The sequence below is a fragment of the Corythoichthys intestinalis genome, chromosome 12, assembly GCF_030265065.1.
Source record: "Corythoichthys intestinalis isolate RoL2023-P3 chromosome 12, ASM3026506v1, whole genome shotgun sequence".
In the NCBI taxonomy this organism is placed as follows: Eukaryota; Metazoa; Chordata; class Actinopteri; order Syngnathiformes; family Syngnathidae; genus Corythoichthys; species Corythoichthys intestinalis.
This window is the reverse complement of record NC_080406.1, coordinates 57,439-76,303: the sequence shown is the minus strand read 5'-3', so window position 1 is coordinate 76,303 and position 18,865 is coordinate 57,439. Positions and strand designations below refer to the sequence as shown.

General features: G+C 51.5%; 1 protein-coding gene across 1 annotated transcript in view; it reads left to right on the top strand.

Moving 5' to 3' along the window:
* The window catches only part of ttn.1 (titin, tandem duplicate 1), a 155,628-nt gene extending 138,822 nt beyond the window's left edge, over positions 1-16,806 (top strand). Inside the window, exons 188-204 of the mRNA XM_057851593.1 lie at positions 2,728-3,033; positions 3,290-3,592; positions 3,716-3,997; positions 4,069-4,662; positions 4,749-5,036; positions 5,123-5,422; positions 5,876-6,178; positions 6,328-6,630; positions 6,722-7,306; positions 7,420-7,722; positions 7,843-8,142; positions 8,218-8,793; positions 8,863-9,168; positions 9,261-9,866; positions 9,965-15,294; positions 15,372-15,525; positions 15,591-16,806. Of these exons, the coding sequence (XP_057707576.1) occupies positions 2,728-3,033; positions 3,290-3,592; positions 3,716-3,997; positions 4,069-4,662; positions 4,749-5,036; positions 5,123-5,422; positions 5,876-6,178; positions 6,328-6,630; positions 6,722-7,306; positions 7,420-7,722; positions 7,843-8,142; positions 8,218-8,793; positions 8,863-9,168; positions 9,261-9,866; positions 9,965-15,294; positions 15,372-15,525; positions 15,591-15,853 (11,102 nt within the window). The 3' untranslated portion in view covers positions 15,854-16,806. The remainder of the gene's footprint in view (positions 1-2,727; positions 3,034-3,289; positions 3,593-3,715; positions 3,998-4,068; positions 4,663-4,748; positions 5,037-5,122; positions 5,423-5,875; positions 6,179-6,327; positions 6,631-6,721; positions 7,307-7,419; positions 7,723-7,842; positions 8,143-8,217; positions 8,794-8,862; positions 9,169-9,260; positions 9,867-9,964; positions 15,295-15,371; positions 15,526-15,590) is intronic.
* The last annotated feature ends 2,059 nt before the right edge of the window (positions 16,807-18,865 follow it).

Here is an 18,865-nt window from a genome sequence, read left to right as displayed (position 1 = left end):
AGACTGGGTACATTCTTCAACACATTTCGTTAGACACGTATTAGGATGTCGTTGCTTGCGCTGGCACTAGCGACAAGAACGCAGTTGGTATTAACGCACCCATTTTTAGAGGCGATAAGACACAATACGAGTTCTCTACCACACATAAGTAGCACTGCCCACTGATGACCCCGCCCCGTGCTACCCCGTTATTTCCTGTAGCCTTTAATACTCTCCTGTTGGTTTTTTGGTGCATCTCTTACGTTTAGATGTTGCTCGTTACTAACGCAATGACTTTTTTCACGCTACTTGTAGTGGTATAGCATGTACAGGTAGTCCCCGGGTTACGACGTACTCGACTTTCGTGATTTCGACTTTACGACGCCGGAGTGTTTTTTGTTTTGTTTTGTTTTTTTAGTCGCATAAGCAGTACCTTATTCTACCTCACAGTATCTTAAAATTTTTTTTTTTTTTTTACCTTTAGTTATATGACGTGTTCTGTCCTCACTAAACGTGAAGTCAGCTTTACAGACAGCAAACAAGGCAATTGTGCTTTTTGAAGTTTTTTACTTCCTTCACTTTTGACAATTTGTTAAGCTGTAAGACACATACAGTATGTATACTTATGTTTAAAAGGACACACATTCTAACAAAAAAAACACACAATTGGTGTTCAAACGTCCATCTAATCTGATCAATATGTGAATTTAGTAGATTAAATTAGCCTAATTTGCCGCATGAAAGTCTGCAACCTTAAATGCTACGAATGCTATTCAATTCAATTCAATTTTATTTGTATAGCCCTCAATCACAATAGGTGTCTCAAAGGACTTTACAGAGGCAATATGATACACAATTAGAAATGAAGCAACAAGGATGAATAGATACAGTTCAAGTCCTGGGTATCCCCTATCCTTAAGACCCTCCATGCCGGCAAGGAAAAACTCCAAAAACTCCAGAGTCAATTGGGAGAAAAATGAGAAACCTCGGGGAGTACCACAGTCAGGAGAGATCCACTCCCAGGACGGATAGACAGGAACCCCAGAACTGCTAATGGGAATTAGTAGGTGAAATTACAGTCCGTAAAAATGCAGTGGAGTAAAGGAGCAAGAAGGGGTCCATCTAGCCAGATGAGACGGGGGTAGCAGCAAGGACGTCTATCCAGCCAGGGGTCTGGACAGTCAGGAGGCTGCAGCTGAAAAATAGCCCCTCCCCAGAGGGGAGGGAGGAAAGGGGACACCGGGTGACTAGTGATGAAGAGACTAGACAACTAGATATTAACATTGGAAAATAGAAATAAAGTAAGACAAGTGGTAGGTAGAGTAAGAAAAGGAGATAGAACTCAGCGGCTGTACTTCCCCCAGCATTATAGCTTCTAGTGCAGCTTAGACTAAACTGTGAGTCTACTCCGACTTCAACTAGCCTAACCATATGCTTTGTCGAATAGGAACATTTTTAATCTAATCTTAAATGTGCAGACTGTCTCGGCTTCTTTAATACTAGCTGGAAGCTGATTCCACAAAACAGGAGCTTGGTGGCTAAAGGCTCTAGCTCCGACAGTACTTTTATAAACCCTGGGAACTACCAGTAGACCTGCATTCTGAGATCGGAGTGTTCTGTTGGGGCGGTATGGAACCAGAGCATCGGTGAGATAAGATGGCCCCAACCCATTAATGGTCTTAAATGTAAGAAGGAGTATTTTAAATTTAATTCTAAACTCGACTGGAAGCCAGTGAAGTGCCTGGAGCACAGGGGTGATGGGCTCTCTTCTATTGGTTCCTGTTAAAAGTCTTGCTGCTGCGTTTTGGACTAGCTGAAGACCTTTTAGAGAACTTTTAGGACAAGCTGCAAGTAGGGAGTTACAGTAATCCAATCTCGATGTAACGAACGCGTGAATGAATTTTTCTGTATCGCTTTTAGATAAAATATTTCTAATTTTGGCGATGTTGCGCAGGTGAAAGAAAGCCGTTCTACAGGTTTGTTTAATGTGTGCTTTAAACGATAAGTCAGGGTCAAATAAAACTCCTAGGTTTTTAACTGTGGTGCTGGAGGCTACACTTACATTGTCCAGAGTGACTATCTGGGCAGCTAAAGAGTCTTGCTACTGTATTTGCAACTCTCATAGCAAACTGCTCACATGTAACTCCATAAACTGTAGCTGTAAACCTAATAACAAATGCATACACAAACATATATTTGCTGAAACAACCTATGTGGGCCAAACCAGAGCGCAGCTATCCTTTATCCATACCAGACGTCTGAGTCTACTTCTCAATAATACAAGGCGACAGTCCAACCAGACCAGAGGGCAGTGTACCCTCCATCATTAAACAAAACACAACAGTTTTGGACTTTTTGGATAGTTATTTTGTAGGGGTACTTAAATGTTCATTCAGACTTGCGCGGAAATTTGGGTTCCGTCGCCAGCGTAGGAACGGAACTCATTCATAACCCGGAGACTACCCGTATAACCTGATTATCCATCTCTCTTCTCTCTGTCAGTCAACCATGCACAGCTTTTCTGTCCAGCTGTTCAATGAGCCTCACAATATGAACAACGACAAAGGGACTACTTTAAACTCCCCCGTACGGCAAAACATTTCTAGCATTGAAAAGTAGTAGTGTCCAGCGTTCTCCGTGACTGTGCAGCTCGAAATCCAAATTTCAATAAGCCATCGAGGTGCCTCCCAGCATTTCGACAGATTATAAACTCAGCCTCTAACCTTGAACAAATGGGTTTTTCTTTAGCTGTACCAAGTCCACCTGGAGCACCTGAGATTCTGGTGTCCGGAAAGGACTTCGCGACCATTGAGTGGCTGAAGCCCGAGAGCGACGGCGGCAGCCCATTGATCCACTACCTGGTTGAGAGGCGGGAGAAAAAGAGTGCCCGCTGGGTGAAGGTGAACAGAAGCGGAGCGCACTTGGACACGACGCTGAAAGTGTCCGGTCTGACCGAAGGGAACATCTACCAGTTCAGGGTGACGGCCATAAACAAGGCTGGAGAGAGTGAACCTGGCGAGGTTTCTCTCTACGTTGTCTGCAGAGTGCCAACATGTGAGTACCCTGCCAAAGAATAGTAGGCAGATTTACTGGACACGCCAAATAGGTATCCTAACATTCTCAACTGCTGACGACAATTTTATACTTTTATTCTTGCGAGCCACTTTAGAAATTTTGACTTGTCCTGCACTGAAAAGGGGGATGCTCCACAATTTCATTATGCAACTGTATAATGACAATAAAGGGCTCTTCTGTTCTGTTCTGTTCTGTTCTATTCTATTCTTTTAAGCTTTCTGTTCTCTTATCACAGGCACCCCCTCTCCCCCATCCGTGCCTCGCATCACCGACACCCACGCCGACAGCATCGCCTTGGCTTGGTCTCGTCCCGTGGAGGACGGAGGAGCCGACGTTCTGGGCTACTTACTGGAAATGCAGGAAGCCGGAATGGAGGAGTGGACCAGAGCCCACGAGAAAACGTTGCGTACCTCGGAACACACGGTGACGGGACTTTGCTCAGGCAAGAAGTATCGTTTCAGAGTGGCCGGCATCAACATCAACGGTACCGGAGACTTCAGCGAGCACTGTCCTGAGACCGAGCCAGTGGAGAGGATTGGTATGTCGCCCATTCTGTAATAGCCAGAGAAAATGACCCGCAAACTTTCCAGTTACACCATTTGCGTACCAATGACTGTCAAGTAGCTCAACAAACTCATTTGGCATTACCTTCGTCCGATAGAAACACCTGACTTTGAGCTGCCCGACGACTTGAAGAAGACCATTTGCCTGCGTGCCGGTGGCTCTCTGCGCCTATCTGTCAATATTAGCGGGCGCCCCGCTCCGACGATCACTTGGAGTAAGCCTGGTGTGGATCTGAACAACCGGGGCTTCATCGAGGTCACTCGCAAGTCGACCACGCTTATCATTGATAAGGTCCACCGATATGATGCTGGAAAATACACACTGGTTGCTGAGAACTCTGCTGGGAAACAGGAAGTCTTTGTTGTGGTCAAAGTCTACGGTAAGTTCCTATCCCTAGGTCAAGATTTGGACTATTTAGGAAACTGAATAGCAAACTTTGAATCCTTCCAGACACACCGGGACCAACGGGACCAATCAAGATCAAGGAACTGACTAAGGAATCCGCCACCATCTCTTGGGATGCGCCGAGCGTGGATGGCGGCGCTCCAGTCAATAATTACATTATCGAAAGGCGCGAGGCCTCCATGAGAGCCTACAAAACGGTGACTTCCAAGTGCGGCAAGACCTCCTTTAGGATGGATGGCCTGTTGGAGGGCATGCTGTACTACTTCCGAGTCCTCCCGGAAAACATTTATGGCATCGGCGAGCCTCGAGAGACACCGGATGTGGTCCTGGTTTGTGAGGTTCCTCACCCGCCGCACAAACTGGAGGTGACGGACATCACCAAAAGTAGCGTTTCCTTGGCCTGGGAGAAGCCCGAGCACGACGGAGGCAGCAGAGTGACCGCTTACGTGGTGGAGGCCTGCAAGTTCGGCACTGACAAATGGATGAAGGTGGCCTCGCTCAAGCTGACCGACTTTGAACACACCGTCCAAAAGCTGAACGAGAAAGAACAATATTTGTTCCGAATCAAAGCCGTTAACAGCCGAGGTGCCAGTGAAGCTAAGGAGCTAGTTACGCCTGTGACTGTGCAGGAACAAAGAGGTGGGGTGTCTTGCCGTGAAACATTTTCTTTTTTTTTTTTTAGCCTTTGTTTGGCCATTTGTAACCCTTTCATTTATTTTGGCCAGTGATGCCCGCAGTGGATTTCAGCAGTCTCCCCCAGAAAACTATTCACGTTCTGGCCGGCAAGACCCTGGAGCTGGAGCTGCCGATTGTCGGCAGGCCTCCCCCGTCTTGCTTCTGGTTCTTTGAAGACAATAGGATCAAAATCACAGAGCGTGTCAAGATCCAGAGCAGTGGCAAGTTTTCCAAACTCACCGTGTCTGACGCAACCATCAACGACACTGGCGACTACGCCCTGGAGGTTAAGAACGCCGTCGGTGTCACCACAGAGGTCATCAAAGTTGTCGTTCTCTGTAAGGAAACCTTTCATTTGTCAAACGTGCAAGACAAAGTACAGAAAAGACTTGCTCTGAAGGACCAATGACCTATCATCTTCTAGCTAAACCGGACGAGCCTAAAGGACCGATCCGATTCGATGAGATCGACGCCACCGTGGTCACGTGTAGCTGGGATCCCCCTCTCAGGGACGGCGGGGCTCCCGTCAGCGGTTACGTTGTGGAGCAACGAGACGCCCACCGACCGGGCTGGGTGCCCGTTTGCGACTCCGTCAGCCGTCCAACCTTCAAATTTGAGAACCTGATTGAAGGAGACGAGTACGTCTTCCGCGCGGCCGCCATCAATCGCTACGGCGTGGGAGAATTCTTGCAGTCTGAGATTGTCACCTGCAGGAGCTTGAAAAGTAAGGTCTTCTTCTTTATTGCCATAAACGCTGCCCGTTTTGGGACTTGACAGGCTCACGGTCGTCCATTCTTGCGCACATTCATATACTGATAGGCAGCACCGCTGGGAGCAATTTAGTACGGCGGACGGGCGGGCGGGCGGAGCCAGGATTAAACCGCTGACCGTCAGGCTAACGGACAAACCCCTGTACCTGTCTACTGATCCACAAATGACCAAAACAAACAATACAAATGTTGCAGTTACACAAGGATCAGTTTATTCAAAATAATACATGATAGCAATCATGCTGGCCAAAACATTTCTTGGTACGCAAATAGCCGGAAAAGTGAAATCTGGCTCCCGATTTAATATTTCGCGTGCGTACTTCCGTAACACTTATACGCGCCCCGGTCTGTCAACTTATCCGTTATGAATCGTGGACAGAATCCAACGCGCTTTCCATCTTTCACAGATGTGTCTGGCTCTCCCGGACGACCCACTGTCTTTGATGTTTCACGTGACGGCATGACCGTCGCGTGGAACCCGCCGGATGAGGACGGTGGACTGGAGGTTTCCGGTTACATCATTGAGCGCAAAGAAGTCAGGTCTGACAGATGGGTGCGTGCCAACAAGAATCCCGTCACCATGACCAGATATCGCTCGACAGAGCTAATTGAAGGCCTGGAGTACGAACACAGAATCTTGGCTATCAACGCCCGTGGAATCAGCAAACCGAGTTTGCCTTCCAAACCAGCTGTGGCATCGGATCCCATTGGTGAGCGACCGCAAAAACCTTCCTGTGTAATTGAATAAATAGATCAGGAAATTGACTGTCGGCACAGGTGCAAGTAGGGTAAAGGTATTTCCATGGTGGCAAAATATGGTGCGCGGCGTAAAAGCTGAATATATTTCTTTCCTGGCCAGATCCACCCGGTTGCCCGCAGAATCCTCGTATTACAGAAACCACCAAGTCGTCCGTATCATTGGCTTGGAGTCCGCCCGACGATGAGGGCGACGCAAAAGTAGATGGCTACCTGATTGAGATGCAGAAGGCGGGCACCGTTGCGTGGCTCAAATGCAATACCACGCCATCTCTGATTTGCGAATACACGTTGACCAACATGCCGCAAGGAGACCAGTTCAAATTCCGAGTACTGGCCTGTAATGCCGGCGGTTGCGGCGAGGCAGCGGAAGTTCCCGGAACCGTGGCTGTCACAGAGATGTCGGGTGAGCGAGCGAGCAAAGCGCCGTCGGAACACGTCGTTTTAAGGGAAGCTTGTTAAAAGTAAACGTATTCTTTTTGGCTTGGCTCCGACAGAATCTCCCGATTATGAACTGGAGTTGAAATACAAAGACGTGTACGTGGTCCGCTACGGTGGAGTGGTCCGGCTCTCCGTCCCCGTCAGGGGAAAACCTCACCCTAAATGCTCGTGGTCCAAGGACACCGAGGTGGTGTCGAGCAGGGCTATGATTGCTCACACTGAGGACACCAGCGAACTGGTGATCAAAGGAGCCGAGAGGAATGACTCCGGTCTTTACGAGCTCCTTCTGGAGAATAAAGTTGGCAAGAAGAAGGCCCAAATCAAGGTCAATGTCATAGGTCGCCCTAGCGCTCCGGTGGGACCGTTGGCCTTTGAGGAAATCCAGGCAAACTCGGTGAAATTGTCCTGGAAGGCGCCCGCCGATGACGGCGGTGCCGAGATACTGGGTTACATAGTTGAAAGAAGAGAGGTGACCAGAAACGCCTGGTACACCGTGGACGGCAGGGTGACTGATACTCACTTAGTTGTCAAAGGCCTAAAGGAAGGAACAGAATACCACTTTAAGGTTACTGCCGAGAACACTTTTGGCATCGGTCCCTCTCTCAAGTCGGAGGAGCCCCTGGTGCCCAAGACTTTGCTTTGTAAGTAGTCTATTCACCCCGCACCCTCCTGGCACACACACACATACATCCACCATCCCATACTAGAAGTGACTCATCTCTGATGAGCTGTTAATATATCCTGTGCGAAACAGGCCCGCCGGAACCTTCCGGCGCACCGCCCGAGATCATGGATGCTACCAAGAACACCGTGGCACTGGCCTGGTCCAGACCAAAGGACGATGGAGGTTCTTCTATCACGGGTTACTACGTGGAGTACAAGGAGGTGTCTTCCGAGCAATGGTCCCGTCACTCCGCCAGGATTCTCTCCACCATGTTTACACTGTCTGGACTCACAGCAGACTCGGACTATCATTTCCGCGTCGTTGCCGTCAACGATATCGGTGAGAGTGAAGCCGGACCCGTCTCGGACGCCGTCACGTGCAAAGATCCGTTTGGTGAGTCTGAATCAAAGTATCGATTTGAACGATTAACCATAAAACAAAGACCCGCCCTCCAAAACGTATAAAGAATATTTCGAGACCTCAGACCTCACATTTCTCAACGGTGCCTTGCAGATAAGCCGAGCCAGCCGGGTGAAATTCATACAACGCAAGTGACTAACAACTTGATAAGCATTGGCTGGCAAGCTCCAGAGTGTGACGGTGGAAAAGAGGTCCTGGGATACTGGGTGGAATGTAGGAAGTCCACTGAAAGTAGCTGGCAGAAATGCAACAAGCAGAGGCTGAAAGAACAGGAGTTCACCATGCGCGCTCTGGCCGAATCCACCGAATACGAGTTCAGAGTATTCGCCGAAAACGAGACCGGAATGAGCAGACCGCGTCGGACCGCTGCTTGCGTCAAGACCAAACTGAGTGGTGCGTATCCCCGTGGTCGAGACGGTGCCGTCCGTCTTTAGCCGCCCGTTAACATATCTCGCTTCGCCGACACAGCGGAAACAAAACCGAGTCTGAGAAAGGAAATGGACGAAGTCACCGAAAAGCTGGGGCAGCCCGCAGTCATGAAGTGCCAGATTATCGGCAGGCCCGTTCCCGAGATCAAGTGGTACCACGCGGGCAAGGAGATTGCAGAATCGCGCAAATATGAGATGAGCTCCGACGGCCGCAACCACTCTCTTTCCATCATGACCGATCGACAAGAGGACGAGGGAGCGTACACCTGTAAAGCCAGCAACGATGCTGGAGAAGCAGAAAGCACGGGAACCCTGGTACTGGAAGCCGCTCCGGCCTTCAGCGCTGAATACCCGCTGAAGAGCACCTATTACGCCGGCCTGGGAACCACGCTGCGCATCCACGCTGTCTACGTTGGCCGCCCCGTGCCCAAGATTATGTGGCTCCAAGAAGCAAAGACCCTGGAGAACTCTGAGGACATTACTATCGAGACCACCGAGCATTATACCCACCTCATTATCAAGAATGTGCAGCGCAGAGTCCACGGAGGAAAATACAGGATTCGACTACACAACCACTTCGGCCGGGCCGACACCGCCTTCAATGTCGAAATCTACGGTACGTCGTCGTTGCACCTCTGTGAGTTACTAGGCGTGCCTTTTACAACCATCGCCGTTTGTTTTGCAGACAAGCCTGACGTGCCTCAGGGTCCCATTGTTCTGGAGGCCCTCCTGAAGAACTCCGTGATCATCGGCTGGAAGCCCCCCAAGGACGATGGCGGCTGCATGATTACCAACTACATTGTGGAGAAGCGCGAAGACAAAGAAGGAAGCCAATGGGAACTAGTGTCGTCGTCCGTTAACGGATCGTCTTGTCGGGTGCCCAACCTTACCGACAGCTCCGGGTATTTCTTCCGTGTCTACGCCCAGAATCGCTACGGAAACAGCGAGCCCCTGGAACTCACCTCGGCCATCGTCATCAAAAGCCATTTGGGTGTGTTTGTGGTTGGCAAAATAGCACCATCAGAGTGTCACCTGCTTTACTGACAAAATGTTGTTGTTCTTTTGGGTGGGGGGGTTCCACAGAGAAACCATCACAGCCTCAGGCCATCGTTGTTTCTGGAATCACCAAGGATTCCTGCGTGCTTTCCTGGAACCCTCCGCTCAGCGACGGCGGCTCCAAAATCAAGAGCTATTGCCTTGAGATGAAGAAAAAGAAGGATAAGCAGGAATGGGGCGAATGGACGCCCGTGACCACAGATGAGATCAAACAGACGGTCTTCTCCGTCAAACATTTGTCAGAGGGTTCGGAATACATGTTCCGGGTGAAGTGCGAGAACCTCGGAGGACAAAGTGACTACAGCGAGGACAGTAGGAGTATCGTTCCCGCCGCAGCCGTCGATGTTCGAGCGCCCGCTTTTAAGGAGGAGCTGAGGAACATGAGCGTCAAGTACAAGTGCAACGCGACCCTGGTCTGCAAGATTACGGGACAACCCAAACCGGTGATCAAATGGTTCCGACGAGGGAAGGAGATCCATTCGGATGGAAAAAAAATCAAAATTCAGGAATTCAAGGGAGGTTACCACCAATTGGTTGTCGCCGAGGCTGATGAGGAAGACTCTACAGTGTACCAGATCAGGGCCACTAACCAAGGCGGGTCCATATGTGCTACGGTTTCTCTGGATGTCGAAGGTAAGCACGTATCACAAATCTATATTTCTAAATGCACTGCATCTGCCTCTTAACAACAATTTTCTTCACATTGACTACGTGTTTTTGTCTGTGACCAGTTCCTGCCAAGATCAACCTTCCCAAGAACCTGAAGGACAAAGAAGCCATTCCTGCCCTGCGTGGAGAAATGGTCAACATTAAGATACCCTTTGGCGGCAAGCCAGATCCCGTCATCACGTGGCAGAAGGGACAAGACCTCATCGACAGCAACGGTCACTACCAAGTCATCGTTACACGATCCTTCACTTCCCTGGTTTTCCCCAACGGCGTGGAGAAAAAGGATGCAGGATTCTACATCGTCTGCGCCAAAAACCGATTCGGTATTGATCAGCAGACGGTTGAGCTGGACGTGGCGGACGTGCCCGATCCTCCGCGGGGCATCAAAGCCAGTGACGTCTCCAGAGACTCAGTCGCCCTTAACTGGGTCGCTCCCGCGAACGACGGCGGCAGCAAAGTCATCAGCTACGTCATCGAGAAGTGCCCCACCACATCTGAGCGGTGGGAGCGCGTCGCTCAATCTCGCGACACCCGCTACACGGTCGTAGGTCTTTTCGGAGGAACCGGCTACCAGTTTAGAGTCATCGCTGAGAACAAATTCGGACAGAGCGCTCCGTCTGAGACCAGCGGACCTGTCATGACCAAAGAGGACAAATCCAGAGTGCTGCTATACGACAGGGAGGTCGACGACACGGGACGGGTTCCCAAAAGCAAAGCGCCGCACACTGATGCAAAAAATCTGCATGCCAAATTTGCAATTGCAGAAGAACTGGGAAGAGGTCATTTTGGCATTGTCCACCGTTGCGTGAACATCAGCACCGAGAAGACCTACATGGCCAAATTCGTCAAAGTCAGAGGTGCCGATCAGGCCGTCGTCAAGAAGGAAATCGCCACGCTCAACCTGGCCAAACACACCAACTTCCTCCTTCTCCACGAGTCCTTCGAGAGCCCCGAGGAGCTGGTGATGATCTACGACTTCGTCTCGGGCGTGGACATCTTCGAGCGCCTCAACGCAACAGACTTTGAGCTGAACGAACGAGAAATTGCCAATTATGTTCGGCAGATTTGCTCGGCTCTCCAATTCCTGCACGCTCAGAGCTACGGACATTTTGATATCCGACCCGAAAACGTCGTGTACGCGACCAGGACCGGCTCGAGTGTCAAAATCATTGAGTTGGGCCAGTCCAGGCACCTGACACCCGGAGACCAAATCAAGATCCAGTACACCACAGCCGAGTACGCCGCCCCCGAGATCCACCGGTGCGACACGGTGAGCACCGTGACCGACATGTGGTCGGTCGGCGTCCTCGCTTACGTGCTCCTCTGCGGGCTCAATCCGTTTGCCGCCGAAACCCACCAGCAGACGATTGACAACATTTCAAACGCGGCTTACGGCTACGATGACGAGTCCTTCCAACAAGTCAGCGTGGAAGCGTTGGACTTCACGGATCGATTGATGACAAAAGAGCGCAAACATCGCATGACTGCCGCCGAGGCTCTGGCGCACCCGTGGCTGTCCGCCCCTGCGGAAAACTTGAGCGGGAGAAACATCCCGAGCGGCAGACACAAGAGATACTACCAGACCATGGTCAAGAAGGAATGGAACACGGTGGTTTCCGCCGCTCGCGTAGCCAGCGGTGGCTCCGTGAGGTCCCAGCGCGGCGTGCTCGTGGCGAAGGTCAAGATCGCCCCGTTTGAGCACGGACCGGTCGGCGGTCAGGTGGGACATTCGGTGGCGGGGGAGGGCGACGACGTCAAGTTCGTTTGCAATATCGACAACTACGACAGCGCCACCGAAGTCACCTGGTACTGCGGCGTCAGGCAGCTGGAAGCTAGCGACAAGTACGCCATCCATTACGAGGACGGCACGGCCACCCTCGCCATTGCCGGAGTGACCAGAGCTGACGACGGCACGTACAGGTGCAAGGTGGTCAACGAGTACGGCGAAGACAGCGTCTACGGCGAGTTGTTTGTCAACGGCGTCAGGTCGTACCGTCACTTCTTCACAACTCGCGCGGTCAAGAGAACGAAGCGGCGAATCGACGCTGCCAGAATGCTTCAGAAGCCGCCGGAGTTCACTCTACCGCTAGTTAACCATACGGCGTATGCGGGCGAAGACGTTCGCTTTGGCGTGACCGTCACCGTTCACCCCGAGCCCCGGGTGACGTGGCACAAATCCGGGCAAAAGCTGATTCTGGGAGAGGATGACAAAAAGTATACCTTCCTCAGTGACAAAGGCCTGTACCAGCTCATCGTTCACGGTGTGGACGACGACGACGACGCCGAATACAGCGTCACGGCCCGGAACAGGTACGGCGACGACAGCTGCAAGGCCCGCCTCACGGTGGTTCCTCGACCCAAACCGGCAGACCTCACCCTCAGGCCCATGTTCAAACGTCTTCTCGCCAACGTGGAGTGCAAGGAAGGCCAGGACGTTCGCTTCGAGATCCGAGTTTCTGGGCGCCCCTCGCTCAAGTGGGAAAAGGACGGCGCGCCCGTGGCCTTCGGACCGTCTATCGAACTCGTCCACGAAGGCTTGGATTATTTCATCCTACACGTGAGAGACACTCTGCCCGAAGACTCGGGCCTATACAGAGTGACCGCCACCAATTCGGCAGGATCCGCTAGTTGCCAGGCGACGCTCAGAGTGGAACGCGTCACGCGTGTCAAGAGAGATCGTGACAGCGGCGAAAAAGAGGACGGAGCCATGTCGCAAAAGGAAGAGCTGGATAAAAAAGTGAGGTTGCATCAAATTTTGACGGACACCGTCGTTCTCCCACTACCGCCGGCGGCAGTGCAGGCGGTCAGAGAAGCGGCGACCATGTTTAAACCCGCAGTGACCACCAAAAAGAGCCAAAAGACGGAGGCCGAAATACAGAGAGAAAAAGAGGAGAGGAAGAAACGGGCTGATGAGAAGCGACTGCGCATGCCCTACGACGTGCCCACGCCGCGGCCCTCTGACCCGGCCGCGCTGGAGGAGGATGTTGAGATCAAACACTTCCGGCCGCTCTCCGACATGAAGTGGTACAAGAAACTCAGGGACCAGTACGAGTTCCCAGAGCCTCTGGAGAAAATCAAACACAAGAGGATGAAACGTATTCGTCTCTCCAGGTGGGAGCACTTTTACCAGGTTCCCGTCAGGATCAAAGACCACTACAAGCCAAAGTGGCGAATCCCGTCCACAACTCAGGACGATTTGGAGACGGTGAGGCCGTCCAGGCGCCGCACGCCTTCCCCAGAGACAGACTTATACCGCCGGATCAGAAGAAGGTCGCTGGGCGACCTGTCGGACGAGGAACTGCTGCTGCCGGTTGACGAATACCTGTCCATTAAGAGGACTGAGGAGGAGAGGCTTCGTCTGGAGGGAGAGCTGGAGCTGGGTTACTCGGCGTCTCCGCCCAGTCTCAGCCCCGTCCGCTTCGAGCTATCGGCGCTGCGCCCCCTTTCGCCTATGAGAGTTAGCGCCGAGGAGGAGGCAGAAGCCGCGCCGAGGTACGATTCCTACCGAATTCCGTCCAAATACGAAGCCGGCCCGAGCTTCGTGGACCTGCGGCAGCGCCACGACAAAGCCACGTACAAACCTCCCCGACAGAAGCAAAGAGTATACGAAGACAGAGAAGATCAGGAGCTGCTGCGACCTCACGCCACCGCTCAGAGAATCACCTCCTACAGGAGTGAACTCAAACGTATAGAGGTGGAGGAGAAGACTCGAAGTTTGAAAAAGGACACTAGCGTCGTCGTGGCAAAAACTTCGGAGGGCGCCCGGTCTGAGCATCTGACATTTTACGCCACGGAATATATTCCCAAAGCTGTGAAGAAGCTCCCCGAAGTGGAGACGGATGCTCCTCGCTTCCAAAAGGCGGCCAAATCGGAGTCGGCTTTGCCAGCGGTGGATTTTCTCTCCAGGTACGAGGAGAGAAAGCAGACGCTCAGGTCAGAGCGACGTTCTGTGGAGAGAACGCGAGAGGCTCCCTTCAGCCTGGACCACGCCCCGCGCATTAGCATCCGCTTGCGTTCTCATCGGGTGGCCTCTGGTTCTGACGCTCGCTTCACCCTCAACGTCCAAGCCAAACCGGAGCCCAGGGTCAGGTGGTGTCATAACGGCAAAGACATTGTGCCGAGTGCCAAACACCGCACGAGCAACGTCGGTGGACTTCTTACGCTCCAGATCAACGACTGCACGATCGAAGACGCGGGAACCTACACCGTGGTCTGCGGGAACATCAAAGGGGAGATTTCGGACTCTGCCACTTTAGACGTCGCGGAAAAATACGCGGCCTTCTTTCACGCCCGCGGGGACGAGGAGCCGCCATCCTGCCGTCCGGCGGACGTGACCCAAACCGAGGTGTACCACATCTCGTCGACGGCCGTCAAGGAATCGGCGACTCAAACCTGGGGGCTTAGGGAAGAGGCGCGCCCCGCTCGGATCCTGAACAAACCGCAGTCTCTGAGCGTTAAGGAGGGAGATCTCGCCAGATTCAGCTGCGATGTGGAAGGTGACCCAGCTCCTTCTGTAGCATGGCTTCGAGAGGGAGTGGCGCTGGGCTCCTCCAGCCGTCACCACATTGTCTCCACGCAGTACGGCTCCTCCTTTGAGATTTCTTCTGCGCTGGTGTCAGACGAAGGAAACTACACTGTAATTGCGGAAAATGTAGCCGGCAGACAGGAAGCCAATTTTACTCTGACCGTTCGAAAATTCGAGTCCGGGCAAACGGCCACGGTCTCCCCGAGAGTCGCCTCTCCCGAGTCCCCAGAGCCTGTGGAAACCGCGTGGCCGATCCAGTCCCCCGAACCTGTCAAAATCCCGCAGCGGATCAAGTCCCCCGAGTCGATCGAGTCGCCAGAACCTGTCAAAACACCACAGCGCATCAAGTCGCCAGCACCTGTCAAAACACCACAGCGCATCAAGTCGCCAGAACCTGTCAAAACACCACAGCGCATCAAGTCGCCAGAACCTGTCAAAACACCACAGCGCATCAAGTCGCCAGAACCTGTCAAAACACCACAGCGCATCAAGTCGCCAGAACCTGTCAAAACACCACAGCGCATCAAGTCGCCAGAACCTGTCAAAACTCCACAGCGGATCAAATCACCGGAGGGTATCAAGTCCCCTCTGAGAGTCAAGTCGCCCATGTCCCCAAAGTCCCCCAGTGCCAAATCCCCGCCTCCTTCCGCCAGTCAAATTAAAGCATCGATAGGAGCGACGTCACCGACTCCGGGAAAGACGTCACTGCACTCTGTGGACTCGGAGCAGATGGAAAGTGGAGCGCCACCTCAGTTCCTGGTACAACCCCGATCCCAAAATGTGGAAGAGGGGCAGAATGTGAAATTCACCTGCGAGATTGCCGGAGAACCTTTCCCGGACGTGCAGTGGTTCAAAGACAACTCACCCGTGAGTATTTGCCTACGTCTCCGCTCGAACCGTGACGGTCACCTCAGTGTTCTTCACGTGGCTTTTGTCTCACGCAGCTGTCGGCCACGTCCGGCGTGACGATGAGCCGCGCCGACGGCGCGTACTCATTGGAGATACGTGGAGCGACGCCGGCGCACAGCGGGAAATACACCGTCGAGGCCAAAAACCAGCTGGGACGTTGTTCGTCCACTTCTGCCCTCAATGTCATCGGTAAGTAGTTACAAAAATGTCAACATCTTCAAAAGAGTCAAACAAACGTGTTCTTTGCATTCTAGCAGTCGGCGCGGAAGAAGCGACGCAGAACATGATTCGTCTGGAAGAAAAAGCCGAAGCATTCTCCACCTCTTCCGTCCAGGCGACGGCTACGTCGACGCGCTCCGCTGCTTTTAGCTCCACCGAGACGAGGAGCCAAATCGTGCGCGTAGGCTCCACCGAGACGAGGAGCCAAGTCGTGCGCGTAGAAACCTCTTCCGTCTCACAGAGCCGTGCCGGTGAACGAGAGCTCCGGCAAAGTGTGCGCACTCCCACTTTCCAATGAGTCGGACTCCGCCTCGGTGACTGTCAACATTCACTTCCGGTAGATGTAGGGAAAGAGAGAGAGAGAGTGAGAGAGAGAGAAAAAACACGTGTAGGTACATTACCCTTCCTTCCCCCATGCAGTCCCATCCTTGTTCAGCGTTTAGTAAATAGGCAACAAGAATTGACACTAATTTAGCTTCTTGTAAATAGGAACCTTTTTTTGTACCAAACTTGACGTTCATTGATCGATTGCCAAACTAGCGTCTCGGATTTTTTTGGAACGCGATGACACTTTTGCAGTGACATGTACATAATGTATATAGCCGGATTTGACGGTTATGCCGAATGTATGCATTGTTATTTATAACAAGAATATGAAGTGAAAGCAAATGCGCTTTAGCGGGAGAAAGTCCCACGCGGAACGAATACCCCGCCAAGCTAGCGCGGAAACCAAAACCATGCGCCTCAACACTACGTTGACGTCTAAGATGGCCTCGGCGGGTGGAGCGTCTCCCCGCCGAAGTATACTCACCGGCCAAAAGAAACCGGTGGTTTTTGACTCATGTCGCTATAACAGTTTCCCACGACGGCGAGACCCCGAGCGCCGCTCGCGTCACCCTCGCGTGAGCGGTGCCGGCGAGGGTCTCGCTTGCGCTGGGACCGACCAATTATTCGATGACCGGCGGAGAGCGCGAGTGGCCTGCGCTCTCCCCTTTGACTTAGGAGCGCCGCTCCCGGCCGGCCGACGCGGGACAGTCCCCGGGGCCTAGTCCGATGAAAATCCGGGGGCGGGAGCGGCGCCGTCTCTCGGAGGACGGCTCATTAGTGTTTGTGTGTTTGTAACTTTTGGTCGGCGTTGAATCGCGTGTCGACTGGCCGCGGTGACGCCGTCCGTTGTGGGAGATTTTTCTTTTCTTGGTCCTCCTTGAGTGTTTTTTGTTTTTGTTTTAATAAAGCATGATTTCAGCACCACACCTTCCCTGGCCAGTTTTCTTCCAAAATCTGTCGGATGAGTTGTCTTAAATAACAGCTTTATTCCCCGAGACACTGAAGAATAACTTATAGGCCTTGAGTATGCTTGCATCACAGAGACTTAATTATACCTGCAGTATTTGTTAAGGATATGGTGTAGGTTTTTGGACTGTGGAACGAATTAATCAAATTATAATGTTTTCCTATGGGAAAATCCCGCTCGGCGGACGACCCTTTCGACATACAAACCAGGTCCCGGAATGAATTAAATTCATATGTAGAGGTACCACAGTACATTGATTCCTCGTTTTTCGCGGTTGATGGTACCTCCCCTTGTTTCGGCTTCCAAGCTTCTCTGGCAAGATCAAACCTTAATGCCTGTCAATCATCGTGAACTCCAACAAGCAACTCCTCAACACTGCCTGACCAAGAACAGCAGCAGGAGGGAGAGTGAGAGACTGTGATTGGATCGGAACAGCTCTACAAAATAATGTATTTTTTAATTGAAAAAAAAAAAATCCACGATGGACTGAAGGCGCAAATTACCGAGGGATCACAGTATTTCACTGTGTATACTGTTTAACTTGACAGACCGATGTCGTTAAAGTAAACAATTCTATTCATTCATTTTGCTTATAATCATTTTACTTTCATATTTCAATTTACAAGGTGCAAATGTATAATTGTTATCAGATGTATTCTGGGTTAAAACGTTAACAGCCACTAGAGTAGGGGGAACGAGGTCATTAGAACAGGTAACTCAAACATCAAAAGTCAACCGGGAAAGCGAAACGAAAGGGGGAAAATGATGAAAAGCAAGCACAGTTTTTGCCAAAAGTGGACACACATTTTTCAGAGGTAAACCTGTCAGTATTTTAGACAGCGATTTGGACCCACCAGCAGAAGAACAGGTAGGAATTCTACAAACACTACCTACCCTATGGGCTCCATTTTCATTGATGCTTCACGCGATGCTCATTTACTATTTTGGTGACAGCCATGACGAAACTGCTGACAAATTTGAACATACTTGTGCATTGTGCCAAAATATCCCACATTGCAAAATCTGCTACCAATGCGCAGTGTGCTTGTGCACGCATGCCCACAGCGGTTAAAAGCAGCGATTACTTATTGTTTTGGAGTTTTTTTTTTTTTTTTTTTTACCTTTTCATTGACTCAAAATACTTTTGGCATGTGTTTTCCTTTCACGGTGTGGAGGGGGGGGGGCATGGAGGACCCAAATGCTGGGGGGAAAAAAGAGGCAAGAACGCAAAGGCAGGGTGGTGGAAAACAGCACAACAGGTGAAATCAATGGATAATCACATGATAAGACACATTAGGGCACAAACCTAACACAACGTAACTCTAGGCATGATGTGGCACACAGTTAAAATGAAAATAGTTATTTGAGTATTTTGTTGTGTCCACAAAGTGATTCACCCTATGTTTAACATGTTACATATTATTTCATTGTGTTTTGGCAAATATACACAGATGGTTCAGCCTGAAAAGAAAATTGTACTAACAGTTTTGAACCAGCAGGTGGCAGTTACAGTGGCTGGACACAGTAATTTGAGCTAACAAGACTCTTAACATTTCATACCGCTACAATGGTGCACCGACGTACCTCGTTGAAGTCTCAGAGGCATTTTTGAACACTTTAAGCAATGGCGGACTCTAGCTTTCTCGAGCTAGCTATGTTCAACGAGTCTTCTGCAGCCGCACGCATTCGCGGAGGAGCAGTTCATCCTCCGTGGTATTTCCGACGATACCGTGCGCTTCTACCACGTGGTGGCCTCGCTCGGGTACTCAGTGGCGGTCAAAGCACAGCGCTTCTTGGTTTATCCGCCGAAGGTGGACAAGTTTACGGGGCTCAAGGCGCACCTCCTCAGACTTTTTGAACCGTCATACAAATTGACTTCAAAGACGACCGAGGTGGCCGCCTCGAGAGCCCTGCTGCCCGACGTTCCCGCCAAAGAAGGCGGCGCTTTCGCCCCGGTTCCTCGCAGCCGTACTTCTGTCCCGGTAACCGTGCCACCATCGCGCGCTTCCGCTCTGG